The following is a 27,935-nucleotide window of genomic DNA, read 5'->3' as shown; positions in this document are numbered from 1 at the left end:
TTCGGTGAATCTGAAGGTGAACGTGCCTAGAAGACCGGTAGCCGGCTAAATATTCTGTCCCCCGCGAGACTCGTTCACCATCGTTAGACCCGAGGAGACGGCGGAGAGGAGCGGACATCAGGCCCCGGTTTATTGTCAGAAGTGGATTCAAGGATTCGAAGTGTTTCCTCATTGGGAAGGATTGTCAACCTGTAGCGGCGACACTCCGCGACGCCTATTTAGACTGCGTTGGAGGAATAAGTGCGTCACGAGTCGACGAGTAGTAGGATTCCATTGACTAATCTCATATGTGCCAGAGAGGTCTGAATATAAATTCCGCAATGTCATTAGCTTGAATGAGTCATCTTGCCGTGCTTACTCTTCCTCGTTCGGGGCAGCATGTTTCTTGTGTGACTTTCCCCGTCACTTTTTGAGGGGTTACTAGGGAATTATGGAATTCCCAAATTAGTTCAGCGACGAAAAGAATATCCAGCATCCTGTTGTCTATGGCCACACCAAACGAGACAATTTCACCGCGGGAACTCGGGATATAGATGAATATCTCACTCATTATCGTTCTTCATTACGCGTCCGCCATTTTCGTTGCTTCGAGCGGATCTCCAACAACAGTAACGTAAACCCTGACTGAGAAGTCAATCCTGTCGATCTTGAGATGAAGAAGTTCCAGCTCAAGAGTCTTCTTCCTCGATAAAAAGATGAATGACAACACAATTCATCCAAGAGCAGATGAAAGGGTCGACATAGGAGAAGAAAGAACTCAACCGTCACAAGCCCTTCTCCATGCCCGCCGCAATCCCACATGCCAACCGATCTTCTTCTATCTGATCTCAAGTCGCTCACCTACCTAGTCCCGCAGCCTCGTGGACACCAGCTAACAAGGGATGTTCAAACTTGCCAGGTGTCACCGCATCTCAACCTTCGTATACGCCCAGCCAAGCCCTCATCCTCAATCAACGAGGTCCCTTCAAAACGTCACGACGATATGTTCAGAAGCAGAATTTCATTAAGCCTCGGCATCTCCCATCTAATAAAAAGGCCATACGTAGACGGCAGATGCCATCAGGGTGAAGCCCGAACAAGCTCGGTCATGCAGGTGAGATATGGAGTCTTGTGCCCCGTCTTCCGAGATCACCCGCAGGGCGATGCATTCGTTCCCAGCAATTCGGAAACTTTTTGCGCAGCTTCGGCTCGTCCCGCTGCCAGCCGCTTAGTCCAGCACAACATCACCCTATCCCACGAGTATCCGTACAGATATCCATCTGCCTACATCACATCACATGTCACAAGCTAGGTGAACCCTGCGTCCGTCATGTCATGTTGTATGTGTCTTAATCGTAACATTTCCTCATTATTCAACTCTCACGCGTTCGAGCGCAGGATAAGCCGAGGACCCTCGGTAGTTGTTTTTGAACATTGTACAGGTGTTATTGGCAAAGAAAAGCAGCATCGGACAAATTCCTACAGGTGTAATGGTAGGTAGTCGTGTGTGCGTTTGTTGGTTTTTCATTCCCCCCCTTATCGAAGGAGGGACTTGAATCGGGTGTCCCAGTTTCTACCCAGTCTATCGTTTCCCCGCCCAGCCATTAATAGCCGATCGATTCTATCGTTTCGCTCAAGACACCAATAAAACAAACAGAGGTCTGACGGAAGAAAAGGTTACAGGACACAAAAGAGAAACAGAAACACAAAGAAGTAGAATTATCCCAGCGCCAAAGGCAAGGAAAATGATTCATAAACGCCTAGAATAAAGCCACCCAAGCTTATTCTCTTGAGATGTCGCGACCAAAGACCTTGGACTTGAGCCAGTCATTGACGACGAGGAGACGGTTGCGAGCTAAAAGGTCAAGAGCGTTAGCATGTGACTACAATAGGCAAAAATTACGTCAGGGGGATATAGAACTTACTGCTGAAGCACATGGAAAGGTAGGCACTGCGCCAGAAGAAGTAGGTCATAGTACCACCACTGGCAATGTTTCCGTTCCACCAGGCAACATCGGCGACAGCCTTCTCGCTGCCAATGTAGGCCAAGCTGCCCTGGTGAGAGTAGTGGAAGGGCTTGATGTCTTTAATGCGGCGGAGCTGGCGCTCGTGAGCCTCGATCTCCTTGGCGACCTCGGCAGCGTTGCCGGGCTTGAGGTTCAGGTTGGCGCTGAGCTCCTGGACGCGCTCCTCGAGGGTCTCGGTTCTGGCCATGTTGTTGAAGAGTTTGGCAAGGAAGTTACCCTCCTGTGCGGCGACCTGAGCAGTCGGGGCGTATCCGGCGACAGCGCAGTCGCCAATGGCCCAGATGTCACGGGTGCCCTGAACAACGAGGTACTCGTTGACGGCCAGACCGCGGCGAGAGTCCTTCTGGGCGGGGATCTTGGTGATGAGGTCGCGGATGATGGGGCGGACAGCGTTACCGGTAGCCCAGACGAGAAGACCGTAGGGAATGGTGAGGGTCTGCTTCTTTCCGTCGGGGCCGGTACCCTCGGCCTGGACGTAGGTGTCGGTGACCTTCTTGACCATGGTCTTGGTCAAGATGTCAATCTTCTCCTCCTCAAAGGTCTTCTCGGTGTACTCAATCAGCTGCTTGGAGAAAGAGGGCAAGACGTTGGGGAGAGCCTCGATCAGGGTGACCTTGAAGCGGTCGGCAATCTCGGGGACCAGACGCTTGATGTCCTGCTCGAAGAAGTCCTGAAGCTCACCGGCGAACTCGACACCAGTGGGGCCACCACCAACGACAACCATGTGCATGAGACGGCTGACATCCTCGGCAGACTGATCCTTGAAGGCGGCGGTCTCGACGCAGTCCATGATCTTCTTGCGAATAGCCTGGGCGTCGTTAATCTCCTTCAAGAAGCACGAGTTCTCGCGCACGCCGGGAATGCCAAAGGTGGCATTCTCAGCCCCGACACCGACGACCAGCAGGTCGTAGGCGACCTCAGTCTCGGACGTGGTGCCCTTAATCTCCGACGTATCCAGGATCTTGACAACCTTTCTCTCGGGGTCGACGGAGCTGGCCTCGGCTTCGTAGAACTTGACGGCGGCCTTCTTGTGACGGAGGATGGTTCGGATGGGCTCCATGATGGAGCGGTGCTCAATGGTACCGGTGGTGCAGGAAGGCAGAAGAGGGGTGAAGAGGAAGTAGTTTCTGGGCGAGATGACGACGACGTTGTAGTTCTCCGTGTCAAGCTTCTTCAAGAGAGAGACGGATCCCCAGCCAGTGCCTGTCACAAGTTGTCAGTATGCGCGATATGTGCAGTGGGTGTATGAATGCCGCGCAGGCCGTCGAGTGAGGAACTCACCGAGAATGACCAGCGTCTTCTTGGTAGGGTCCAGCTCTACCTGATCCTCGGGGTGCCTGTCATCGTAGACAACATATCCAATGTAGCCGAAGAGACCCAGGGCAGAGAGGTAGGTCAAGCGCCAGGCCCATCTGAAGGTCTTGCGGACCTTGCCAGCCTTCTTGGGAGCGACATCGGCGTAGTTTCTGGTAAGCTGGCGCGCAACGGTTCCGACCTGGGGAAGGGCGGCGACTCTCGGCCTCGCGGTGAGGGTTCTGAGAGATTGTCTGGAGGTGGTTGTGAGGGTTCTGCGACCGGCATTGGCAGCACGCGGAGCTTTCGGGAGCAGCTGCTGGGCTGCGCGAATGGAGCTCATGGCTCTGACGGAGGAAGCCATTGCTTCAATTGGTGATGGAGAGGAAGGTCCCCGGTAACCAAAGATGGTTCTTGATGGCGAGGCAAGAGGATGCGACACTTGGTTGAAGGGAGGGGAAGAGGGAAAAAGGAAAAAAAGTCACGAAGGAGTTCGGAGGAGGGAGGAAATTCGGAGACGATAAGGATGCGCGGGCAGCACAAGCTGGTAGAACAGGACAGGACAGGACAGAGGAATTGGGGGTGGGAATCGCAAAAGTGTGACGCAGCCAACGAAGAGAGATTTGCAGGCTGGCGGCTGGACCCTCCCGACCTGGCGGTATTTTTTGGCAGCTTGCAGAAAATTTCAGGTGCTACGGGGGTGAGGACGTGAGGTCAGAGATAGCGCGCTCCGCCCGCGGCGCCGCCAGCCCAAAAGATGAGGTGGAAGAATGGGAAGCTTGGACAAGAGAGACAGTGTGTGATTGGGTGGGCTGTTTGCGGCAATACAGTAAACCGACCGCGAGACTCCGACTCCAACTCCCAAGAGCAAGCAATGTTTGCTGCCGACATTGGATCCAAAAAATGTCTTGGCCGTCCCGGGACCCAGCTGCCTTGGGTCCCTTGCTGCGCTTGCTGTGCAGTGTTAGCTGCTTACCTGCTTACATGCTTACCTGGTGCTAGGCATACAGGGGATTCAACTAAACTCCGTATCGTGGTCCGCGCAGCCGCAGTCTGCTCCCAATGGAGCGCTTGTTTTTGCCCTATCAGTGTTTGTTCATATTCCACCTCAGCTTTGGGGGTCACGAACATACGCAGTATGGGCCATTTCGAGGTGGGCGTAAGTGGGCCTCGGGGTGTCTCTTGCCCTTTTACCCTGGTTGTCTCTGTATTTTTTTTTTTTTTTTTTTATTCCCTTACCAATCTTGGTTGGCCTTGCTGTTTTTTTTCTTCCTTTTTTTCCTTGCGCGGCGCCTTGTCCGCCGGCGGCCTTGATCCAAAGAAGAAGCCCCGGCCACGTCCCGGCCGAATCCCGGCGTTTTGTCATTGAATTCTCCTTCCGCACCTGGGCACTTTCGGTCCGTCGCACCTTTACCAACTGCGCCTGGCTGATGTCGCGATAGCAACCCAGACCAGGATGACTCAGGAAATGTCTCCATCGCGCGCCTTTTTTTTTTTTTTTTTTTTTTTTCGTGACTTTTTTACCCGCCGTCAAGCATCGTGCCCAATCATGCCTTTATCTTACACACATCCCTCACTAATATCTCGCAAAATCCAACTGGGCTTGACCCCCCAAACTCCACTTCCCCGTCCACCCTTACCAGCCTCCAGCCACCTCCAGGCTCCGCTGCGCCAGATCTCATCTCAATCTCTCCAACTTGTTTATAGCGGTAGTACCATATTGTGAAGCCTCTCGCGCACATGCTTTTCAATGGCATACCATCCTTTCACCCGAGAAATCCAAAGCTCGTGAGTGAGCTATCATGTTCCGTAAACTTACCTCAATCCCTCGGGATACCTCGACCCAAGGTAGTCGTACGCCCATGTCATCACCCCCGAGAAAACGACCATCGCACTAGTACCCGCAAGCTCCAAATGCCGTTTCTCCGAAGGGCCCCGAGCTAGAGCACGTCTTATCTCGGACTTGAGGAGTTCCTAGGTCTGATTTTTAGCGTTGCTATGTGGCATGGAGTCGTTCTGCCCGAACTTGTTCCCCATACCCGACCACTTCCCGAGCCCCGAATCTGCACTCCATCCGGCCGAACGTCCCGGTCAATTCCTCCCTCTTTGCCCCCAGTCCGGCAGTCCGGGCCCTCGTCTCGAGGTCAACGCCCACCGTCCCCCGGAACCATCAAGGTGCCCGTGCGGCCCGGTGTCTCCACTATTCTCCTTCTCTCCGAGGCCATCGCCGAAACCGTCGGACTTAGGAATTCTGGAGAATGGGACGGGACTGGCAGGGAGGCACGCGACGAAGCCCATCCAGTCTCCTTTCTTAAAAGCATCAATCCCCGAACATCTTCACGTGGGCGTATGCTCTCCGATGTTTTTCTTTCTTCCTCATCATCCCGTGAAGGCTGCCGGGAATTTCCGCCATCAACCTTCCTACATCAAAACATGTGGTGGCTGCTAACAAGTTGGATGCCACAACCGCCTCGGCCAATCACGGCCTTCTAGTTACCATCGCCTCGGCTCCTGTCAACCACTCCCCTTACTTCGTCCTGTCGCTCATCTGCTCTTCTGACCTTCCAACCTGGCACCTCCATACCGCACATAGCCCAAGACACACTCGTGCGTTGTTCCTCAAAGCACGTTGTGAGACTGAAAGTTCCCTCACACTACACAGCTAGCGTCGTCTCCACAGCTATCATCCAGAGATGGGATTGCACTCTCAGCACATGCTCGAAACTGATGGCCGAGGAGAAGAAGGGTCCCCAAGCGGCTCATCGGCAACATGTGCAGATTAGGAAAAGTTTCTTTTGCTGCCTCTGAGCCAAGCACACTCTGTACGAACCGCAGCCTTGGGGGAAGGGGAGGGGACGGGGAGGAAATAGGATCGAGCGGGTAGGAAGCTAGTGTGTCGGCAGTTTTGTGATTGCGCGCGCGCGGAAACGAAACGGGGTGTCCATTTCGGCACAGCACATCTTCTCTCTCTCTTTCTCGATGCCCGGGCCCGAGATGCTGAAACGCCGCAAACCCAACCCGCCAACAGCAGGTGAAGAGGGAAAATAAAAAGAGGAGGCGCCGATGGGATGGTATGGGATGGGATGGGGGTGGTCACTGTGCCTTGTGGTGGATACTGAAGCCGACGGCCAAGATGAAACAGGGTTCGTGTCTGACTTACAAGCTCACACAGGAGAATGTGGGCCAAGACCTCCAGAGAGCCGAGACTGAGAGGAACTCGAATCCAGAGGCCTCGCAGACGGAGCACCACCATTGCACCAGCAACCGCCTGGTTTGACACAAAAACTGTGATCGGATTTTGATACGGGCGGCAAGGCTGTGGATGCAGTCGTGGTGCGGCTGCCAAAACCCCACGGTTTCCAACATCATGCAATTCCTCACACCGCGAGTGTTCGCTTGCGTGCCGTCTTATCCTCGCGAGCTTACGCAAACCGCGGGCCCCCTCATCGTTTGATCACGAACAATGTCCGTCGGACAGCGTCATGACGCGAAAGCTCCCTCACACTTCAGCTTGCTTCCATGAATCCAATCTGATAGGCGCTTAAGCGCATGACATGGACCCAGTGCGGCGGCAGCGAGATGAACCCGCTGCGTTATGCCGGCAGATGTGGGAAGAAAGAGGGCGCCCATTGAGGATGGACCACAAGACACTCGCACCATCGAAAGGTCTCGACTGAGTCGACCGAGGACTCTCGACTCATATCTTGCAATCCACTTTCGTTTCGTCGATGGTGTAGCGAAGCTAGCTCGTCAAGTTGAAAAGTCAATGGGCCCCATCATCATCATCATCCACCTCCAAACGAATAGGGTCGAAACGGCCGGCAGGTTGAGCAGTACGTAGCCTCGCAACATACATGCCACACTTCCCTCGCCAATCTTGCATTGTGCCAGTGTGATAAGAGACAGAGGGTGGAGAAGGGGAGAGAGGAAGGAAGCCAAGCTGAGAGCCTTGGGCGGGTGCCATCCATGCATCCATCGCAAGGCGCGGCGGCTGCACACCCGAGCTCTTGGTAAGAAGATCGTGAAGCTTGGCAGGCGAGACATCATGGTAGCCAAGCCGCGGAGGATTTGTCAAGCGAACGTTGATCCCAGCAACTATGGCATGCCTTCTCACTACCCAGGAACGAAATCTGTTTGGATTCTTCAACAGATTCTCTGGGCAAAGAGTCCGCGTATATTAATTTCAATTTATTATGAGGGAAGCCTTGAGAGCCTTGGTAGCCTTGGTTGAAGAAGGTTTCCCGCAGCTTTGGACTTGTGAGGCAGAGCACGGTTGTTAGATAATATGATTAGATCTCTGCCAAGCCTCCGCCTTGGGCTTCTCGTATGCATGCGGCGTAGGCCTTTCTGGCGAGTAGTGCCATCTTTTTCAGGTATACGAATTATGAGGCTCAAGCGCCTCGGGAACATCGTACAACCTCTTTGTAGTAGAGTCACGCGAGCTGGCTTTTTGGATTCTTGGAATACGTAGTTTATGGGTGAGGAGAAGAGAAGCCTCTTTTGATACAAGCGGAGAAGCTCGCGTGGAGCGGAACCTTCATCTTCGAAAATGACCAGCGGCTAATGAAGGCCAAGAAACCAGCACGATCAAGCTTCTTTTCGTTACCCTTCCTCCCTCCTCGTAAAGATCCAATCAGCAGGCTTAGCGAGGTAAAAGGCAGACGGAGGAGGTGTGGTTTTTTGGCTTAGATCCGCCCCCCGGTCGACAAGTTTCCAGATGCCAAGATGGGAGCTTAATTGCCCTGTTGGATTTTTCTGTGACAAGTCTTGCGAAGGTTGTTGCAGGTTTTGGGCGCGTTGGCAAGGTACGAAGTAACGAAAGAAAGAGACAGAGGCAAAAAGGTTGAGATGAAAAGACTTTTGAGGCGAAAAAGCAGCCAAACACGGGGCAACGAGGGGTCCTAGAGACAGGTGGGAACCGGCTCGTCACGGCAAAAAAGGGCGCAGCACGACGGGATGTAAAGAGGTGTGTGATGGTCTGTAGGTGTGTAGGTGTGTGTGTGTGTGTGTGTGTGTGTGACGAGGGGAAGGGATGTTCAGGTTTCGAGGGTTCGGCCGTGCGGCCGTGAGATGAGGCTATAGCATGGCTCCGGGGCCAATAGCAAAGTGCCCGGCTTGGAGCAAATATTGAATTGGGGCAGAAAAAGAGCGACGAGTCACTAACAGAGTTGCACGCTAGTTCATTACCTTACTCTTGTTTGCCCAGGGGCAGCACGAACGAACGGAACGAGGCGAGCGGGCAACCCTACGCAGGTAGTTAATTGACTCGTAGAGAATTAGCCTCACGGGGAGAGGAGAGGAGGAATGTTGAAAGCAACAAATTGAAGCGGGGTTGGGAAATTATCAATAGGATAGTTTTATGAGGCTCTTTGGTTCCTGGAGAAGAGTTAGCTTTTGTTCAATAGCTTTCTCGTTTATTCCACCCCCTTACAGATTTTCATTGGTAAAGAAGCCGAGACTAGTTCGCTGGGCGTTTTGCCCAGAGAAATGCGTTTCCGTTAGCCAGATCTGGCAGGTGAGGGAACGACAAGGGGAGGGGGGGGGCCCAAGCTGATATAGCAGTAGTAGAGTTAACTATTGGGGGCATTTTCGCGTCCCTTTCTTCCATGCAGCTAGGTCAGGTAGGCAGAGCATGAACCAACGGCACGAAGTAGGTAGGTAGAGCCTCATCGATGATCCTAGGCGAAGCTTGTGCGAGGTGAACGCCACTTCCGGATGATGATCGCGCGGTTCAACGGCCGAGTCTCAGGGTTTTCCAGAGGACAGGGTTCTTGGTCAGTAGACTTCCGTCACTCTTCTCTGAAAGGGGAGGGAAGGGGAATAGGTTCAAGAAGGGGTTGAGGGAATTAGGTAAAGTATTTCAAACGTGACTTTTTGACGATGATGCAAACTGTCGAACCCAGCTTTCGGCAAGGCGGCAAATTCGGCAACAACGGCCATTTCAGACTTTCAGTTCGAGCTCCTGAACTCCTTTCCTGGGCCAGGAAAGGGTGTTGATGATGATGATGCTGGAACGACAACAACAAGGTGGTGTTTGTCCGTACTCCGTTCCGCCTCTGCCTCTGTCTCTTCCTATACATCCTCATCGCCGGCCGGCCTCACCAGTGATCCTCCCCGAGAGCCCTGGTCAGCTCGAGTGTAAGTGGGCTTTCCTGGGACGTTGGTGTGTGGAATGTGGATACAAGATTGCATGGTCGTACAGTACTTCTAGACTCGGAGCCCGGAGGACGCCAAAACAGCGGCGTATAGATCAACCAGCGCAGTGCGAGGAATCCGGGCTCGAAGAATCAAAGCCCGTCGCCCGTTGGCTTTGGTTTGGATTTCCCGCTCCAGAGGCTGTCATTCGTCGGCCGGCGCGGTGGGCTAAGCAAATTCTGGCATCCGTCATTGAATGAAAATGATCCATCCCGCTTCAGCGCCGTTTGGATGTTACACATCAGTGCGTCGGGCACTCTCCCGCGAGCCAGTGCCAGCCACCATCTTGATTGAGTGACCCAGTGAGAGGGGCTAGGCCTGAAAGGTTCGACTAGCTCATACCCAAGGTAGGTAGTCTTGCCCAGCCTTGGATCAAAAACGGGGAAGATGGGAAGGGGAAGAGTCTAGAGAAGGGGGGGGGGGCCTGGAAGGGGAAAGGGAGGGGGGGAAACTCGGGAGAAAGACTCCCTGAAGGCTTTCCCGGTCCGCACCGGGCCCTCCCTTGTCCTGAAACCCGCTCTTTCCCACGCTGAGACGCATGGTCCCCTGCAAGTGTCGTCGCAGATTTTCGTAGAACTTGCAGACCTTCAGCGCGCTCTTTGTCCCCCTCCTCCTTGAGTCCTCCCCCCATTGCTCCCCAAGGGCCCCCCCAAAGGTCCCAATAGACCCCTCAAATGCCGGGTCCCGACCGGAGGATACGTCTCGCGCTAACAGATCCCCCGCATGTGTCTCGCCGTGGGATGGTAGCGACTCGACATTCCAGTACCGTCCCAATTCGGCTCTTCGAAACTACAGCTTCGACGGCGGACTGGTTGACCTTTCTACAGCTGTCTCACGTCTACAACACCTCACACGCACCTCACAGGCTCACAGTACATGCTCCGTATCGTACATTACCAACTTAGATGCCGTTCACTAGACCCCGGCTACGATCTTCACCACGGTCATGCTGCAGACACTACTGTAGGTGTGTGTCATCCCTGTTCTTCTCTCCCCTTGATGCCCACACCTTGACCAACTTCTCTCGACTCTCGTTCGCCGACGGCCAGTTTATTACCCACAGCTCTTGAGGATGAAGCAGAGACGACGAGACGTACCGATGAAGAAGCTGGTCCCTCTCCCCCCATCTCAAGTCTCGTCTCTAGACTTCTCCTACCGTCCCCTGGAAGAGCGTCCGTGTTCTCCTTCAGGCTTCAACCCCCTCCGACCCAACTTCTCCTACCGCCGGAGCATCAATGGCCTGCTCTGGTAATGATTGACACCTAACAAGCTTCGGCGCATCTCGTCTGCTCTCTCTGCCCACTGGATCGACTCGATGGGCGAACAGTCCATTCCAGACACCTTCCACCATCCATGCCTTGCGTGCCTGTGCCGGCCAGGGTCCCTGTTGTCTACGTAGTATAGAGGCACACGAATGGATACTGGACTGGCCACCGGGTCTGTGTCTGAGTCTGGTGTACAGTACGGGGCATTCGTACGGACCAGACGCCAGGGGAATGGATACGGGAAGAAGAGACCAGACCATGCTCCGTTCTGCGTAGCCGTACGCTGGGAGCCTACGAGTAGTAGAGGGGTGGACCTTCCTCGACCTCGTTCGCCCTCGTTCGCCCTCGCCGGGTTGCCGCACCTGTCTTTGGACAGACTCTCGATGCGAATCTTCTGCTCTGTACGGGTACTTGTCCAAGGTGGTCTGTACTCGGAAAGTCGGCGGTGGCTGGAACCTGTTGCTGATGCCACTGATGCTGCTGATGCGACGCAATCGTGTTCGGCCCTGCACGTCAGTCCAAGCAGAACGCCTGTGCTTGACGTTCGGATATTCAGAGAAAGGGACGAAGAAGATGGCATCACCAATATACGCAGCCAACGTACGCAATAGGACCTGCGGCCATGACCAATTCTGCCGGCCTGACGTTCTACTACCACCTAGTAGTGCTAGCCTAACAAGAGTCTGAAGTCGTTTTGTCTGTCCCTGTGGCACTGGCATGACAAAAAAGTCAAACCCGCGCGACTGACCGCTGACATACTCGACGACAGCTCGATCCACGGACCACCCACTAGTGCGCCGCACCCATCGGCTTTCGCGTGCCAGTTCCTGCGCCAGTCCTAGTCAGTGCTGGTGCCCGCATGGGGTGTCGTGGGTGTCTGGATCTATCCCTGAAGCATCTCGGGGGGGGCATCTGTCATGCAGCATGGGTCTCCCCGCGAATGATGGATAGATGATCGACCCAATCTGATACATACTGTCGCCTCTCGCTCGGCTGGCTTCTCTTCTTCCCTCCCTTCTCCCTCTTCTCCCTCTAGTGCCTGACATCTCCGCCAGTTGTTTGGTGTTCACCACTTTTTTCCATTCTTCCATACCAAGGCCGGCCTTATTTTTCATTTCAATTCTTTTCTTTAGACCCATTTGCTGGCACTGACGTCTATTCATTCGTGTGTTTGTATTCTTCTGCCTTCTCTCATCCGCTCTTCGCAAACCGATCGAGTATCCTTCCAACACCGATTCAGCCGGTTACAACTCGATCTCGAATAGTATCAACCAAGGGCCATGGTCGGAAGTGATTGACAAGAGGAAAACCTTGGCGACTATCATCGGTCCGGAACGGATAGGATAGGATAGGATGACAGGAGAGGAGGGAATGGCTCCTCACGCAGTGCCACGGGCCCAGAAGCCCTCCAAGAGACGTGCACCACCCGCCAACATCGCCGTACCGCCTTTGCTTTGGGATCGCGATGCCGAGTCTGACGATGAGTACGCCAACCAAGTGAGAAACGCCGCAGGAGGCGTATGGAAACGGGCCATCAATGCTGGACGCAGGTATGCGGATTCGGCAGTAGACCGTCGCTCAGACAGCGACAGCGACGATAAGGCGCGGAAAAACCAGCTCAAGAACCCTCCTCCCCAACAACAACAACAACAGCCTCCTTCAAGCCCGGACACCCCAAAAGCTGTGAGGCCGTCCAACAATGTGGCATCAGGAAAGTTGCCTTTGGCAACCCTCCGTCCGCCGCCCGCATCGATTCGTCCTCCTCCGGCGGTCGTTGCCGCACCGGCTGTGCAACCGACCCCCGTGAGAACGACACCCGCTGCTACATCGAAACCCCCAGCTGTACAGGTTCCAGTCTATATTGAACAACCTCAAGAGACTTACGCACAACCTCAAGAGACTTTCATCGCTCATCCCGAGATTCCCGTCGAGGCACCGGAGCGTCCTCCCACCCCGCCGCCACCACCACCTGAAGAGCCCGCACCACCACCAGTTCTCGCTCCGGCTGAGCCTGACCCACCACCACCACCTCCGCCTGAACCCGAACCCCCAGCAGCGCCGCCAGCTACCATGACTGTTACGGCGCCTCCTCGAACCGTCACCCTCATCTCAACCATGAAGCAACCGGATTCGGTGAGTTATATTAGTTCAGGAAGTATCGTTGAACATGACTGATATAGAACAGCCCAAGAAGCCCAAGTTCACTCCGTCACCACCGCCTCCTCCAGTAATTACTCCCACTCCTACAGTCCCGCCTGCAGTCATCGCGCCCAGTGGGCCCCTTGCCCTGCCCCCTTTGCCATCGGTTGATCCCTCAGCCCCGAGGAAGGGTATCGATGGAGAGAAGCACTCAACGCCTACCATCACAGCCACTCTCGCCTCAGCGGTACTTCCAGCCGAGACCATTTCAGCGTTGCCAGGCTTGGCCAGTGGTGGTTCCAGCAAGGATGATGGCAGACCGCCAAGAATGAACCCCGAGACAGAGCATGCCCTCATTGCTGTTGGCTCAATAGGTAAGCATCAGAGACTGGAATATACCCTCACAGAAACTGACATGATGCAGGATCATTCATCTTCGCGTCATTCCTTGTGTGGATTGTGTGGAGGACAATGAAGAGGGCGGGGCGTATGAGAAGGGAAAGGGAGTCTGGCTACCAAGGCGACAGGCCAGGTGGCATTGGCTCAAAGATTCCCTTCTTCAAGGGATCTAGCGGATGGGAAAACCTCGATGGACGACGAAGCGAACCACCTCAGTACGAGAAGGGACAGCGAGGAACACTACGCCTGGACACGGGGTTCTATGGCCCCGACGGCAAACCCGCTCCCTACGTTACCAACGGCACATATCCTGCCAACTACACAATGTCGCCAGCTGATAATCACGCCAGCCCCATTCACCAGAGTCCTACAGGCACCATCCCCATGAGGATGAACAATGTCAGTGGGCAAGGCACATACAACAGTCAACAAAACCCGTTCAGCAATCAACAGAGCGCTTACACGAGCCAAGTCGGCACGTATGACAGCCAAACCGGGACATACATCAGCCACGCGCCTAGTGGGTCCCTTACTCACATTATCGGACAGTACGGCAGCCCGACAGATCCCAACCTGACATTAAGGTCAGGCGTGGGCGCCGGTGCGTACTTCAACCAGTCTGAGCTCGCCCGCCAGCCCTCGGATGCCTATGACCCGGCTAGGCGTCAAGTCAATCGGGCCAGCGAGCTTTCGTCCATCTCTTCTGGCTTCGGTGATGGTGACATTATTGTACCCGGAATGCCTGGCATGGTGCTCCAGCCGCCTCCCCCAGTGTCACAGTCACTGAGAGCCAGTCAGAACGGCGTCGGTCGCTTCTCATGGATGAGCAAGACGAACCGTGAAACAGTATACACAGAGGCCAGCGAGGACCTTCCAGCGAGGTTCAGGACGGTCGACAGCTGGGTCAACCAACAGACCGGCCGCGTCAAAAGAGCACAAGCCAGGCCGGAGACGGACGAAGACATCCCGCCCGTGCCGGGTCTACCGGCCGGGACAGGCCGAAACGGCATGCCGCCTGAACCCCAGTTTACCATGATGATGCCGGACGGGGAGGTCCCCCGGCGGCCGGATTTGGGGCCGAATGCGTAGTAGCTTCGCCCAACAGACGTGACCCGGACACAACACACACAAGAGGCAACTTTTCTTTGTTTTCATACCCAAGCATGGCGCGGATTAACAGGATTCGAACGAGGTGGAAGGGAGGAAGGGCAGTGGGAGGCTGGGAGCGGGTTGTAATACCAAAGGTCATATCACATACACACGCTTTGACACAAAGAGAGAGAGCGAGAAAGAGACGGGAGCCGAGAGGCGATCGCTTTGTACAAACAATACTTTTTCACACACACAAACACAACAATATGTACCCATACGACTTCTGCAAAATGCTTCCTTCTTCAAGCCTGGCGCTTGGGTGGCTCTGCGGAGTTAGACATCTTTCACATAGCGCGTGTTCTTTCTTTTCCCCATTGTACAGATATGTTTTGAAGGAGAGATGTGGGTGGCTGTTGGGGGAGTGTTGAGGCCGGAGTGCCAAGACATGTGGAAGGTGATGATGGTGTATGTTGTAGTATAGTGAGTGGTAGGTAGTGGGAGGTAGGATGTAATCCAAAAGTAAAACAATGCATACGACTTGTTAATATTGTTGATCTGTTTTTAGATACGTGAGGAGCACCCATAGAAGTGAGGACGTCAATAGGTCGATTCTCTGGGAAAGGGTTTGGATGGGGCGGAGACACTCTTTTCGCCAGACTTTGAGATCGTCAGGCACCCCGTCCCCGTTGCATAGGCGGGTGAACGCGTTCGCCGAACCTAGCCGCAAGCCTTTTGGTGGAGGATAAGTGCGCGACTTTGATATATCCCTGCGTATAACACGGTCGCGTACTTGGTAAGTCGATGGGGAAGAGATCTCTCTAGTGGCTTGGGGGGTTTCCCACAGCGTTACAGTGAATGTGTGAGTTACTGGGGAAGGAAAAAGCCAAGAGGTGGCCGGCATGGTGATGATGAGGCCTTTTCGCCATCGTGTGTGGCTGCGTTCCTAACCTCGTGCAGGTAGGCCAGCCCCCTCCAAGACATTTCTCGATTCACAAGTAGTAACTCTCGCTTCTCGTCTTGTCGAGAATCGAGCATAAATCTGAAAAAGAATCCATCCTCCAAATGTTTAATACGAATCGCAGTTCTGTGAAACGCCAAGACACACTTCACGAGACTTAGACGCTCGGAATCGGCGGCGAGCAGAAAGGAAACGCTGACGAAGCACTTTGGAGCGCAGCCCGACTCTTGCATTCCTTACACCATGTAAGCGAGGCCTGGCGGTGCTTTAGCCGCAAGGAAAATTGGAGAAGAGTAGAGCCCTGTCGATCAAATAAGCGAGCAGGCGAATCACTAGTAGGTAACTCAAGCTTGCACTGCAAAAGTTGCCCAAATAAGAACCTCTTGGAGAGAACCTTTTTGACAGGTTCCCACCATTGGCCGCGCGTTTTCGGAAGGGAAACGGCACGGTTTCCAATGGTAAAGAAAGCCGTTACACCATCCCTCGGAACGGAAAGCACCTGCACAGCCGCACGCTACGTACCTGTCTCCTGGCGAGCTGACGAATCGGCGGGCTGGCTTTGCACACTTTCTTGTCAACGTCCTGGGGCGTTTTAGAGACCGGGAAATAATGTGGTGTGGCGGAGCGGGAGTGATGTGGGGACTGAACCCGAGGCTTATGACCAACCAGAGGGGCTAGCGGGGCAGCTAGCGGGGCAGCTTTCGAGGTACCTACGTTACTGGGGGAAGAGTACGGAGTACATTTTTTCCCCGCTGCTTTGACCTGCATCTGCCACCATGCAATGCGTTAGACTACTATTTCGTTTAAGTAAATTTAATTCCCGCTATCTATTTTTTTTCTAGCTACTTTATAAATCTTTATCTTTTTTTTTAAAAAAAAAGTAGCTCAATTGTTTTTATATAAAATAATTAAAAAAGAACTTTTTAAGCATAGTTTAAATTTAGTAAACTTGAGGGTAAAAACTTATTTAAATTGTTTTTTTTAACTTCATTTAAAATTTCAAGATAAATACTATTAAAGAAATTACTAAGATTATTTTTAAATAAAATTATTTAAAGTAAAAATTTACTAAAGTTACTATTGGATGGGTCTCGGGTATTATACTTAGACTTCTTGTATTAAGAAGATTGAGTGAAATTAACGGCCTTGTCGCTAGACTCCCCCTCGCTAGTACAGTGGATACACCCGTGGCGATATACATGTCGACGATGTATTGCCGTGTTCTCAACCTTTAAGTCGACTTGCGACTTATCTACGCTGTACAGAACTAGCTTGAGAATCTTAATGCCGCTCTCTCGACTGGCGCTAGTCGCAGTGGCTAAGGATACCCAGCTCCTACCTGACTATTACCTTGGCCTTGATCGACGACTGCATCGTATCCGCTATGCTACTTCCCAGGTTGCGAGTAACATATCATTCTTGGTAAGATATTCAATCCAGCATACCCCTACGCAAGAAATCGAAGAGAGTCAAGTTGAACTGGTCAGATTCCTGCTGCAACGGCGCCCAAATAGCACAGTGTGGCCGATAAGGAGGCCAAATTCAAGTGAAAGGGAGTTGGATGAACTGGGTTAGGTTTTCAAACTTCTTAAGACAAGACTAGATTCGCGGATCTGTTGCCACGTTCAATGATTAGATCTCCACCGACTTTGTCGCAGTTACCTTTACTTTTTTTTTTTTTTTTTTTTTATAGCAATTTTCACGTAAGTCGTTCACCTTTTAGGAGAAGATAACACGAGTCCTCGTTTTCGTCAATCATCAAGTTCGCACGAGACATTCTTGGCTTTTCGCTCACAGAAGTAGTAGAATGATTTGTAACTTCACGAGCATCTCCGTCCGACATTTCGTCCACTTCATTACCTATGACGTGCTCGGATCCATCAATTGCCTCCCCATTACCAATTCAGCCCTCTCTAGAATCCTATTCTTGTAAATTGTCATACGACCTTCGACAGGTGTCTATGTCTCTAGTGCCTTCTTTAGCATGGCAAGCAGTGGATGTCAAGGCGCGTGCCATAGGTGCCAACGCTAGCCCAATCAAGAATCCGCATAAGCTCAGAGCGACGTTCGCCGTAGTTCGGGGTCTTACGGCTTTTGCTCTTCAAGCTGGGCCGCCAACAGCAAATACATTCAACAATGATATCAGACGCTTCATTCAGACGCAGATCTGAGGAGGAGGCAATGGTCCTTGTGGCGATCAGTTCCTAGTCGCTACGCGAGGGACGAAATCAGCATAGTCATCTAAGTTATGAGTCTGACTTCCAGTATCTTGGAGCACTCTGCAGATAAAATTCTGCGACACATGGCGGAGCGTGAGGAGCGGTTGCTGAAGCGGGTTCGGCTGGCCTGAGTATCATTGACTTATACCCACACCTCGCAATTACCGTTCATTGGCTATAATACAGCTCATGGTTGAATAGACTACAACAATGCATTCAGTCCTAAATAAAATTTGTCAGCAGCTTTCAATCATCAGGAAATCTACCTAAATGGCTCTCATGTCGAGTCTGGTAGCATTGCTATAAAAGACCGTTGCCATATCCATGCCACAACGGAACGTGCTCTATGGTTAACTTCGCCTGACCAAGGAAGACAACTTTGGCTGCATTCCGGACGAAACAATGTCTTCTGCCCAAACTAAATTCTCCTCGCTGCTTGAGGCCCGGTACCAAGATGGCAAATCTTTCGGGCTTGACGGGCCCCTGAACCCGACAATCGAGCTTGTACTGCGTCGCAAATCACATCGCAAATTCCTCCCGACCCCTCTCGCTCCGGGTACGCTCGAAAGTCTAATCGCTGTTGGCTCTAGCGCTTCTACATCTTCCCTCCTTCAGACCTGGGGCGTCGTGGCCGTTCAAGACTCGGAGCGTAAGAGCAAGTTAGCTACGCTGGCCGGCAATCAAGACTTCATCCGCCAAGCACCTCTGTTCTTAGTCTTCGTCGCCGACTTGCATCGTATCAGCAAAGTCTGCGAAAAAGCCGGGACGAAGGACGCCGGTTTAGAGAAGCTGGATATGTTCATCATGCCGACAATCGATTGCGCCCTCGTAGCGCAAAACATCAGCATCGCGGCGGAATCTCTCAATTTAGGAATCTGCTACGTTGGCGCTGTCAGAAATAGCTGTGCCGAAATCTGTGATTTGCTCAGGCTTCCGCATCGCACGGTTGCGTTGTTTGGCATGGCCGTCGGCCACCCGGATCCTACTGAGCACGCCTCTATCAAGCCTCGCCTCGGGCTGGATGCCGTTTTGCACCACGAGGTTTGGAATGATGAGGATGAGCAGGAGCGTTTGGAGTCGTACAATAAGGCTTTGGGTACTTTTTATGAGTCAGAGGGCAAGTCAGGACGAAGAACGTGGACCGAATTCACTTCACGATACTTTGAGTCCGGCAATCTCGATGGCCGCGAGAAAATGCGCGAGGTCATCATGCAACGTGGTTTCCACATTCAGTAAAGCAACATTATGTACTTGACTATGCTTAGATTAAACTAAAAGCCTTTACTTGTTAAACAAATTCTCTATATTGAGTTCTTTTTTGTACTTATTTTTGAGTAATAATTTTATGATATTAAAATAAAATTACACATTTTTATTGAATAACAAATAATATTTATTAACAATTGACTTTTATGTTAATGAAGATTAAAAACATATACTTGAATATTCGTATCGACTAACTATCTAGGTATGCTCACCCCGATCCCCCGCGGAAGCACTGTCCTTAAAGCGGCGGGTGATCTGGGTACCCTTAACGCCACGGTAGCACGCCTCTAGGTGGCTTGTACATTCGGCTAATGGGACTTCTAAGTGGGTGGCGCATGTGCCACGCTTCCATCTTTCTCCCAAGTCCCTCCTGCTGCAAGTTCGGTGCGGTACCACAGCTTCTTTCCCACCCCACGCTTCCATTCTTCACGACACGAACCGGTCACTTTTGCCAAACCAGGCTTCAACCTTTTCGCACAGCGGGGTGCCCTGTTCCTGTACATACTTGGCTTCTAATCATTTTGCCTTTGCTGTACCTCATCTGATCAAGCTTACGATAGCTTCTATTGTCACTTCATCTCCCTTCTATAACAGTATACTTTTGGGTCTTTTGCTTACCTACGTAGTGGGGCTCTATACCGCATACCTTAGAGTCCGCGGATAGATTCGAACGTCTGCGTACAGGACTGGGTATATTATGGAGCAGTGACCTATCCCTTGTCTTTGGGTTCCAGAACATGCAAAATAAAAAAAAAGCCAAGGCGGATGGGTAATGGACGGATTCAAGACTCAGCCCACTTGACCACGCACACCCTTGAGGCCCAGCACACATGCCTTGCCAGCCTGACCCTTCTTATGAACGCTGTGTCCCCCTCCCCCTCCTCCGAAACACCTTCAAGCGGCGCAGGAAACGTCACTTCACTACCTCAACACCAAGACCTTCAATAAACTCACCTCAACTTCTTTCTTCGAGCGAGCACGTCGATCGCTAATACAGCCGTCGAACGCCGCCCAACATGCTCGACGAAAACCTACCCACTTTCCACTTCCGCCCCTCCTCCGATAACCCTCAGAACACCATTCTCTACTTTACTCACCAAGGCTCCGACCCGGTGCCAAATTACGTTCTCAAGCGTGCCGACCCCGCCAACCCGGTCGCCCGCAACAAGTACGCCGCTGCTCTCACCGACATCGCTTCCCAGCAAATCATTTACGCCGAGGTCCTCGTCGAGCCGGAATGGACGCAGCCGACACTCTCAGCCGCCGAGGTCCGCGTCCAAAATGGCACCCCGGCCCCGCCACAACCCATCTTGCCCGACCAAGTCACGCTCCAGCTATACAATCCGGACTCGCAGGTCGTCATCAAGATGAAATCCGGAAGCTGGGGCAAGTCCGACAGCTGGGAGTTTGAGATGCCCGAGCAGAGCTTCCGCGCGCCGAGTGCCAGCCTGCTCGATCGATCCTCTGATGATCCACCTATTAGCGATACCGTCCCCAAGGTCGTGTTCCGCTGGAAACGAGACGGCAGATTAAGCAAGGATATGACGTGCTACATGGTGGGCAAGAGCGTCGCTGGCAAGAAGAGCAAAGAGCCTGATATCACGGTCGCCATGTTCAAGGACACAAAGCACGAGAGCGCCGTAACCATCTACGAGCCCAACCTGCAGCGTGTGGACGTGGAAGACCGCAAGGGACTGGACATTGTCCTGCTACTCGGCGCCGAGGTTCTCCGCGACCTGTTCCTGAACCCCAGACAGAACGTCTTCAACCTGACGGCGACGCCGCCCCCCACGACCGGTCGGCGCAAGAACTCCAAGCCACCTCCGGTGTCCATGGCGCCGGCACCGCCCGCGGCTGCCATGTCCGGCGCCATCGGCAACAAGCCTGCCTCGCCCCCTGCACAATCCATGAACAATGGTCCTCCCAGGCCCAATGCTCGCCAACAGTGGGAGATTGACAACGAGACCAAGCGTCTACAGGCCATGGTAGCACAGGAAGAGCGGCAGGCGCGCGAGCGCGAGCGACGGGACGCTGAGGAAGCGAAGCGCATAAAGAAGATGCTCGATAAGGAGGAAGCCGATCGCCGACGCAAAGAGGCCGAGATCGAGGCCGAGACGGAGCGACTTCGCAGACTCTATGGCGTCCCGCCTAGTCAGTCGAACCCGAATTTACCACCGCGCCATCAGCCGCCGCCCGGAACCACGCCGGGCTCGTGGCACGTGGCGCCGGCGCAGCCACCGCGGCCCAACAGCGCGGGACCGTATAACGGGCCCCCGGGGACCAGCGCGTATCGTCCGCAGGTGCGGTTTGCGCAACCGCCGCCGACGATGAGTGGTGGTGCGTCGTCTCAGCCGCAACAGCAGCAACCGTCGCAGTCGCAGTCGCAGCAGGCCGGCCGTGGGAAGCTTCCGAACCTCATGTCGGGACTGCTTCAGGGACCTTACGCGAACCCGGCTGCCAGCGTCAGCAACTTCTTCCATCGGGACCGGTCTGAGGAAGAGGAGAAGAAGCGAAAGGTCGCTAAGAAGAGGAGTGTGCATTTCTGAAGGAGTACTGTAGTCTCACAGGATGTGCGGAGGGGTATCAACTCCCCTTCTTCACTCTGCCGATGTCGGTGGCATCTTCTTTTGGCGTTTGGAGGGATTATTCGAGCATTCGTTAGCATCCGCCATGTACCGGTGGCCTACAGAGCTAGCATGGCATGTCTTTTCACATTTGTCGGCGTCAGGAGGGGATTTCTCTGGACGGATATACCATGTATCAGTGTTTGGGCATATAGAATCACGAATTTTATGATCAAAGCATTTCAACTTTCTTTTTGAAAATCGTGTGTCGTATGGGTAGCTAGTGAGATGTACTCTATTGTTCTAAAGCTGCGAAGATGATCATCTTTGAGGCTGTGGAGATTGACGGGAAGGGTTCGCGGCTTCTCCATGAAATCATTATGTATCTATACCTTGAAATTCCGGACATCGCTGCCTATAAGACCATTACCGAGTCCCTCAGAGCATCAAGCAGCGCATATAGAAACTCCTCTAGTCCTCAACCTATTCAAGATTCTTTGGCTTCCCACCTGCATGGCCATTTCTTCAACTTGAGAGAAAGAGGAATGCGTGCACATGTTCCTTGAAAGAAGTCTGATTCATCATCTCGTTCTCTCTTTGTGTACCTACACCTTTTACTTTCCTGAAAAGGGTGCTAATAAGAGAAAGGGTTTCCAATGTAGTGGAACGTCAATCAGCTTGCCTGCTTGCGTCCCATTCCAGACAGACGGCTATGAAGGTTGCAATTAGATGGTCAATTCTTATACATCATTAATATGCCGCCTCCTTATTCGGGTACAAAGAAAGCCTTCAAACATGACTGAACGTGTACGAACGTGGCCGTTCGCGACTGTTCATGGTCAGGGTGCTGGGGATGTTTCTGGGGCATAATGGGCCTTCCTACTTCCCAGTCTTCTTACGATGATCCAAGATTCAAGAGAGTTTACAATTTCATCTACTCGAACGGCTACTATATTCCTCTCCTATCACGTTTGCACGTATTCGTTCCTGAAGAAGTCACATGGCGAGAGCCATGATGGCAGACAGAAATGGAAGGGAAGGGGTGATGCGGCAGCTGTGTGGTCTGTGCACTCCGTCACCCTTCAAAAGCCAACGTCATTCTTCGGCAGAACCCTTTTCCGAGCTTCCAACGCTCGGGCCAGGACCAATCACGCTAGCCACCAAAAATTCTCATGATGGGTCCAGCAACTGCTATCTCTGGCCCAGCTGTTGCTGAACATCCCCTAGCTTAACACCAAGTTCGACTCCATCCCAACAACGACTTCTCCTCCTCCCTTTTCGACGACCAAGGTCACTTCCTCGCCAACGAATTCGCCTGCAAGCTCCAGCGTCATCTCTTCGTCTTTGGCTGGAAAATAGCATTCCGTTTCGGCCATCAACTGCTCGCGAACCTCCAACAGCTCCAGAAGCTCGGATTCTACGTCGATTACCCGGTCGCCTTCAATCTTCGACTTCACACGCCCTCGGGCTACCTACGCAACCGTCTCATCGAGATCATTGCGAACGCGCACCGCGTAGCCGATACACAACCGAAAAGAAAGGAGCGCCGCTCTTAAACTACAGCCACAATGGTTCAACTTACCGAGGTTGAGGACGAGCACTTCCAGTCCGGCCAGGCCGGCCCCATCGACGACGACGCCGATTACTCCGACACTGGTATGTATCACTTGTTACCCTTTGAGGCATCAAGCACGTGGATGAGCGTTCGATGATTACTACTATCGCAAAGCCCTCCCCTCCCCTTCTGTCGCATCCGTCACAGGAAACCTCCAAGCTGATCAAAACCCACCCAAGATTCCGAGATCTCTGAGGACAGCGACTACAACCCCCGCGACGAGTCCTTCGCCGAGCGCCTATACGCCCTCAAGGACATTGTGCCCCCGACCACCCGCGGCTGGATCAGCAACAAGGTCGACTTTGGTGTCAGCGCCGTCCAGAACACGTGGTACTACGGCTCCCGCACCGTCTGGGTCGTCTGCGCCACCGCCCTCATGATTGGTGTCCCCCTGGCCACCTGCTGGGCTGAGGACCAGCAGATCGAGGGCATGGAGCGCGAGTACCGCATGCGCGAGATGGGCGGCGACGCGCTCTTGGCCGCCGGCGAGGGCAAGGAGGGCAGCACGGCTGAGCAGGTCGGCATCGCTCTCGACCGCTCCGAGGCCAAGCCCGCTCTGTAAAATCACCAAACTTTCTCGAACACAACACAGAATCAAGAAAGGCAAAGAAAAGACAATGCAAAAGCGAAGCCGGAAAGGAAAAACCGAGGCTAGCTTATCGAAAGAAATCCGGATCTACGCGCACCAAAAAAAGCTGAACGACTGTACCACACACCAACCAACCCCTACTTCTTCCCCCTTTCTCCTCGGGCAGATCTTATTTTTGCGTTTTGCGCTTCGGAAACTGTATATCAAGACAACTCTCTCACACACACCACGACAACGGAACTTTGCATGCATTGCGGTCATGGATGGCTTTGGCGGGATGGGGGTTTTCCCTGCCAAGTTTTGCTTGTACTATAGGAAGATTTTCATGAGGGCCGCGATAGGAATGGCCGTTTGCAATCATGACAAATTCTAATACCCATTCCGTTCCCTGGCATGTTTCGCGTGATTGTTCAATGGGTTTTGCTACCATGTGTACTTACTCTTTGTTTGAATTATATCAGCTAAAGTTGGTTCGCATATTGCAGCATCACGTCTCTACGCAACCTGGGTAAAAGAGATTCCCCCGTCTTCAACAGTCGAATGCGGAACGTGGGCCTTTAGCTTAGGTTGTTCTAATCCCGAATTCTCTTCCAGAACGGGTTTGCTTTGGCCCATCCGCTCACCAGTTGAATCATTGCGGTTCCCAGGTCTGAGAGCGCTCGCCCTTTGGAGTCAGAAACACTTCGCATCCCCCGCGGTAGAGGCGAGTCCTTCAGTAGGGTAACGGAGAGAGGGTGATCTGCCCCATCGTATCGGCAAAGTGTGTCCCCTTTTTCCCCTCTCTCATTATGTAATCCTGATGGCTATCAGGTCTGTTGCATCGAGGCATTCCGTCACATAATCTTCAATGCCGGCGAGACACCAAGTTGGGGGGGGGGGGGGGCTTGGTCTCAAGGCTCGGTTGGGTCCAAGAGACCTTGCCGTGCGTTCGACTCGCGCATGATCGATGGGCGGCCTCTGAGAAGTATTGACTCTTCTCTGAGGCTATTTCAGCCAAGCTCGCAAACGTTTCCCATGGTCTCATATGCCAGGCTGCCTTGAAGATGCCATGGGAACACTGTAGCTTGGAAGATCTAGGTCGGGTCATCCTGTGAGGCAGTTGAGGCATGTCATTTGCCTCAAGGAAAGGGTTTTTCCGAATGATTGATGTGGTAGAAGAGTGAGACTGATGCTGTAAACTAAAGTACAGGTTGGTGCTCAGCAAAATATTTCTCCATCGTGACCTTGCCGGTGCAAGCAGCTTCACACACAGCTGCATGCCATCGCCCCACAGTGTTTACTCACCAACTCCGCCTTTGCTTGATGATGAAGATTCTCTAGCATGATAACTACTTCTCCACGAAATTCTCCTACAGTTCCTTCGTCTCTTAGAAGATGAAGTCGCGCCGAGATATGGACAAGGCTCTCCTCATTATAGTATTTGAAAATACGATGCGTATCTGTGCCCGATCCTGACCTCGGTCCATCCATCTGTGAACCACGAGCCCCGAGAAGTATAAATGTATTTTGTCTAACAAGCACAAACCCTCTGGAGGCCTTCATTTTGCTCTGTTCGATTCCAAGTTCGAGTTAATATCGCTATAGTTCGATGACTTCGGGTTGTCCCTGCTTCTTCAAGGCATCCTGAAGCCGTGATACCTTGATCTGCAGAGCAACATTCTCACTGATGCACTTCATGTTGGATCCTCGAAATTCTTTGATTGTCTGAGCATTAAGGTCGTGACAAGCCTTCAGTTCCCTCTCGCGCATCTTCAATGAGTCCGAGGCAGCCTGACAATTGTCTTCAGAGTCCTCAAGATCCTTTTCGAGAGTGCTGAGCTGCTCCTTATGGCCGCCCCTTAGATATTTGATGGTCCTCATCAAAGGAGACAATTCGGTACTCAAGTCAAAGGAAGCGTTGGACGACCGTTCGAGTTCTATCTCCGCATTCTCCAGTTCCTGTTTGGCATTTTCAAGATCTTTTTTGGTATCTTTTAGCTCTTGCTGAAGTCCATTCACCTCAACTCTCAGGGCAGAAGTAATCCTGTCGTAAGTCGTCGTGGCTTCACGGTGACCACGTATAGACGCGTCTCTCTCAGATTTGACTTTCGAAAGAATCTTCTCGTGGTCCTTTCTAGTCTCATCAAGCCGCCGTAAAAGATGATCTCGTTCAGCTTCGACATCCGAAAGCTGCTTCTTTGCTTCTCTTTGCTTCTCTTTGCTTTGATGTGAAGTCGAACGTCATGTCCTCGCCCAGACGGATCCTGGCGACTCCATGCGCTTCAACGTTGACCTGGACCTCATTGAGTCTTCGACGCTTCTCAAGGGGAAAGTCTGCATGGTTCAGCTGATTTTGGGATCCAGAGAAGGCCGGAGGGCACCATGTGAGCGAATGACCAGCGCCACTGGTTCCGAAGGAATATTGTAGGCCGCCTGGCCGACCAAGCGGGGTGACCTGATCTTGCTGGCTCATGGTAGGTAAGGCTTCGCTTCGGTTTATTGTGTGAAGATTCTATCCTTCGATGTGACTCTGCCTGATTGTGACTTGTGAGAAGGCCAGTCGATATGGCAGCGAGACATCTAATGTTCAAATGGTCAGCATGGATTGAGAGGAAATTCCAGGGAAATTCCAAGGGAACGAAATAGAAGGAGAGCTTACAAAATGTCAATGCAAGTTCGTCAAGAACAGGCAATGTGTCATAGTAGGTCCTCTTGCATTCAAGAGGGGTCAATATTTGGAGGTTCGGTCGGTGTTCGTCGAGATAGGTTCGGGACAAGTATCTCGCGTACAATGCTTCGAACGACTCGATCGACGGGAGACGCCACGGACCTGAGTAGATCGAGTTGCACAACTAAAAGAGATAGAGACGGAGACTGGTGGTGTTGTTTTGTAGAAACAAAAGGCGGACAACTGGTGTGGGCGAAGGTGAGAGGCAGCATCAGGGTCAAGTTGAGAGGGAGCAAGTGGCAACTCTCGACGCTGGTTAACTTCAGGTAAGTACCAAAAAGGAAGGGAGGAGAATCACCTCGATGGATCCTCCTTCCAAAATGCAATACGTGTGCTGCCACCTTCTTCAACTCAGCTCCTTCGTAGTTTGAGTGAGGTACTCTTTCTTTCTCAGTGACGGCCTCTTGATCATGTGGATCGTGCATGCCTCCTTCAGCACCAGTACCTCATGCACCGCTAATCTGAATAGTGCTTTGGTCTTTCTCTTCGCGTGTCAATTGTTAATGCGGAACTCACCCCTCGAGCATTCGTCCAGGTAAGCTGATGTCAGTGCAAGTACTCTTTCCTTCTCGTAATCTTCCCGGTTACCACATGAAGAATGAAGCTTCCCTTTTTGCGCGTAGTCTGTGGCCAAAAAATTGCTGCAGATTGCAGACTTCTCATAGCAGTAGAGGAGCCTTAACGGGCAGGAAGCTGCCTCCCATGGTGGAACTGATCTCACTGGTCCCGGATGCTAGTGAGTTGGTCGAATTGCAATGCCTCTCGCAAAACAGGACGAGCACACTTTCTCTTCGCGCTAGTGAACAGACCAAGACAGTGATGGCAAGGATTACGACGGATAGCTTGGATGCTTCCAGTTCCTATCAGAGTGCATGTAGCTGGTATTACGGGTTATCCCGAACAAGGGACGCAACCACAATCGTCCAACTTGAGCTGAAAGGTGTCTACATGTATATTTATACCTCCCATCCAGCAACGTACGACAACTACTATGAAGCAAAAGATACAGACATAGCAAAAGAAGAACAGATTGCCCAAAGGCGGAATCGAACCGCCGATCTTCTCATCGCGTTCACATATCAACCCTGGATCGCGAAATCTGGAGGAAGAACAAGGTACTAGTGAGACGCTTTACCACTGAGCCATTCGGGCATTTTGTATCTGTTGATGGAATCGTCGATCGGTGAATGGATTTATATTGCTGTGGACCTCTCTCGCGGAAGAGGAGCCCTAATGGCGTCGAAGAATCCGAGAAAAACCGTGGAGTTTCGACGACGTAGGTGGGGACCTAGCCGGCCATATATGGAGTGGACGAACTCGCCCAAACAGGAAAGTCGGTGATGGAAATGCAAGGGGGTGTTTCGCTGGGTGACATGGAGTTTGGAATGGAGGCATACTTTAACGGCGAGCCGGACAGAAATTTTCATGGGTGACAGGTGAGAGAAATCTCTCACGCAGACTTCGATATGAAGATTCGGCCCTGTCGGCGATCCCTACATCGCAAGGCGCCCGCCGGTCTCCCAGTTATGAGACGGCACCTATCCGACATATAGACACAGGAAACAACATATACCAAGCTGAACGACTCATCAATGTTCAAAACCAGGCCCTCCAAGACTGTGAGCCAG

The 27,935-nt window shown here is 52.6% G+C and overlaps 10 protein-coding genes across 10 annotated transcripts; 7 read left to right on the top strand and 3 right to left on the bottom strand.

Moving 5' to 3' along the window:
- Positions 1-1,760: 1,760 nt before the first annotated feature.
- CPAR01_13656 (uncharacterized protein) lies at positions 1,761-3,663 on the bottom strand (the record flags this gene model as incomplete). Its single annotated transcript, XM_060497908.1, has 3 exons — positions 1,761-1,834; positions 1,905-3,209; positions 3,288-3,663. 3 exons carry the CDS (start codon positions 3,661-3,663, stop codon positions 1,761-1,763), a joined length of 1,755 nt encoding a protein of 584 aa, XP_060343376.1.
- A 1,634-nt stretch (positions 3,664-5,297) lies between these two features.
- Positions 5,298-5,792, top strand: CPAR01_13655 (uncharacterized protein; the record flags this gene model as incomplete). The annotated part of the gene is made up of 1 exon (XM_060497907.1): positions 5,298-5,792. One exon carries the CDS (start codon positions 5,298-5,300, stop codon positions 5,790-5,792), a length of 495 nt encoding a protein of 164 aa, XP_060343375.1.
- Positions 5,793-6,372: 580 nt separating this feature from the next.
- CPAR01_13654 (uncharacterized protein) lies at positions 6,373-6,576 on the top strand (the record flags this gene model as incomplete). Its single annotated transcript, XM_060497906.1, has 1 exon — positions 6,373-6,576. The coding sequence occupies one exon, from the start codon at positions 6,373-6,375 to the stop codon at positions 6,574-6,576; it is 204 nt and encodes a 67-aa protein (XP_060343374.1).
- A 4,104-nt stretch (positions 6,577-10,680) lies between these two features.
- On the bottom strand, positions 10,681-11,383 carry CPAR01_13653 (uncharacterized protein; the record flags this gene model as incomplete). Its single annotated transcript, XM_060497905.1, has 3 exons — positions 10,681-10,878; positions 10,929-11,265; positions 11,364-11,383. 3 exons carry the CDS (start codon positions 11,381-11,383, stop codon positions 10,681-10,683), a joined length of 555 nt encoding a protein of 184 aa, XP_060343373.1.
- Positions 11,384-12,112: 729 nt separating this feature from the next.
- CPAR01_13652 (uncharacterized protein) lies at positions 12,113-14,386 on the top strand (the record flags this gene model as incomplete). The annotated part of the gene is made up of 3 exons (XM_060497904.1): positions 12,113-12,892; positions 12,945-13,272; positions 13,323-14,386. The coding sequence occupies 3 exons, from the start codon at positions 12,113-12,115 to the stop codon at positions 14,384-14,386; spliced, it is 2,172 nt and encodes a 723-aa protein (XP_060343372.1).
- Positions 14,387-17,968: 3,582 nt separating this feature from the next.
- On the top strand, positions 17,969-18,802 carry CPAR01_13651 (uncharacterized protein; the record flags this gene model as incomplete). Its single annotated transcript, XM_060497903.1, has 1 exon — positions 17,969-18,802. One exon carries the CDS (start codon positions 17,969-17,971, stop codon positions 18,800-18,802), a length of 834 nt encoding a protein of 277 aa, XP_060343371.1.
- Positions 18,803-19,848: 1,046 nt separating this feature from the next.
- Positions 19,849-21,378, top strand: CPAR01_13650 (uncharacterized protein; the record flags this gene model as incomplete). The annotated part of the gene is made up of 1 exon (XM_060497902.1): positions 19,849-21,378. One exon carries the CDS (start codon positions 19,849-19,851, stop codon positions 21,376-21,378), a length of 1,530 nt encoding a protein of 509 aa, XP_060343370.1.
- An 887-nt stretch (positions 21,379-22,265) lies between these two features.
- CPAR01_13649 (uncharacterized protein) lies at positions 22,266-22,952 on the top strand (the record flags this gene model as incomplete). The annotated part of the gene is made up of 2 exons (XM_060497901.1): positions 22,266-22,365; positions 22,636-22,952. 2 exons carry the CDS (start codon positions 22,266-22,268, stop codon positions 22,950-22,952), a joined length of 417 nt encoding a protein of 138 aa, XP_060343369.1.
- A 12-nt stretch (positions 22,953-22,964) lies between these two features.
- Positions 22,965-23,573, top strand: CPAR01_13648 (uncharacterized protein; the record flags this gene model as incomplete). Its single annotated transcript, XM_060497900.1, has 2 exons — positions 22,965-23,052; positions 23,191-23,573. 2 exons carry the CDS (start codon positions 22,965-22,967, stop codon positions 23,571-23,573), a joined length of 471 nt encoding a protein of 156 aa, XP_060343368.1.
- Positions 23,574-25,178: 1,605 nt separating this feature from the next.
- Positions 25,179-26,052, bottom strand: CPAR01_13647 (uncharacterized protein; the record flags this gene model as incomplete). The annotated part of the gene is made up of 2 exons (XM_060497899.1): positions 25,179-25,713; positions 25,820-26,052. 2 exons carry the CDS (start codon positions 26,050-26,052, stop codon positions 25,179-25,181), a joined length of 768 nt encoding a protein of 255 aa, XP_060343367.1.
- Positions 26,053-27,935: the final 1,883 nt, after the last annotated feature.

Source organism: Colletotrichum paranaense, assembly GCF_030867605.1.
Source record: "Colletotrichum paranaense strain IMI 384185 chromosome Unknown Scaffold_13.1, whole genome shotgun sequence".
Taxonomy (NCBI): Eukaryota; Fungi; Ascomycota; class Sordariomycetes; order Glomerellales; family Glomerellaceae; genus Colletotrichum; species Colletotrichum paranaense.
Note: the sequence above shows the minus strand (reverse complement) of the source record. Positions and strands in the feature narration are given on the sequence as shown.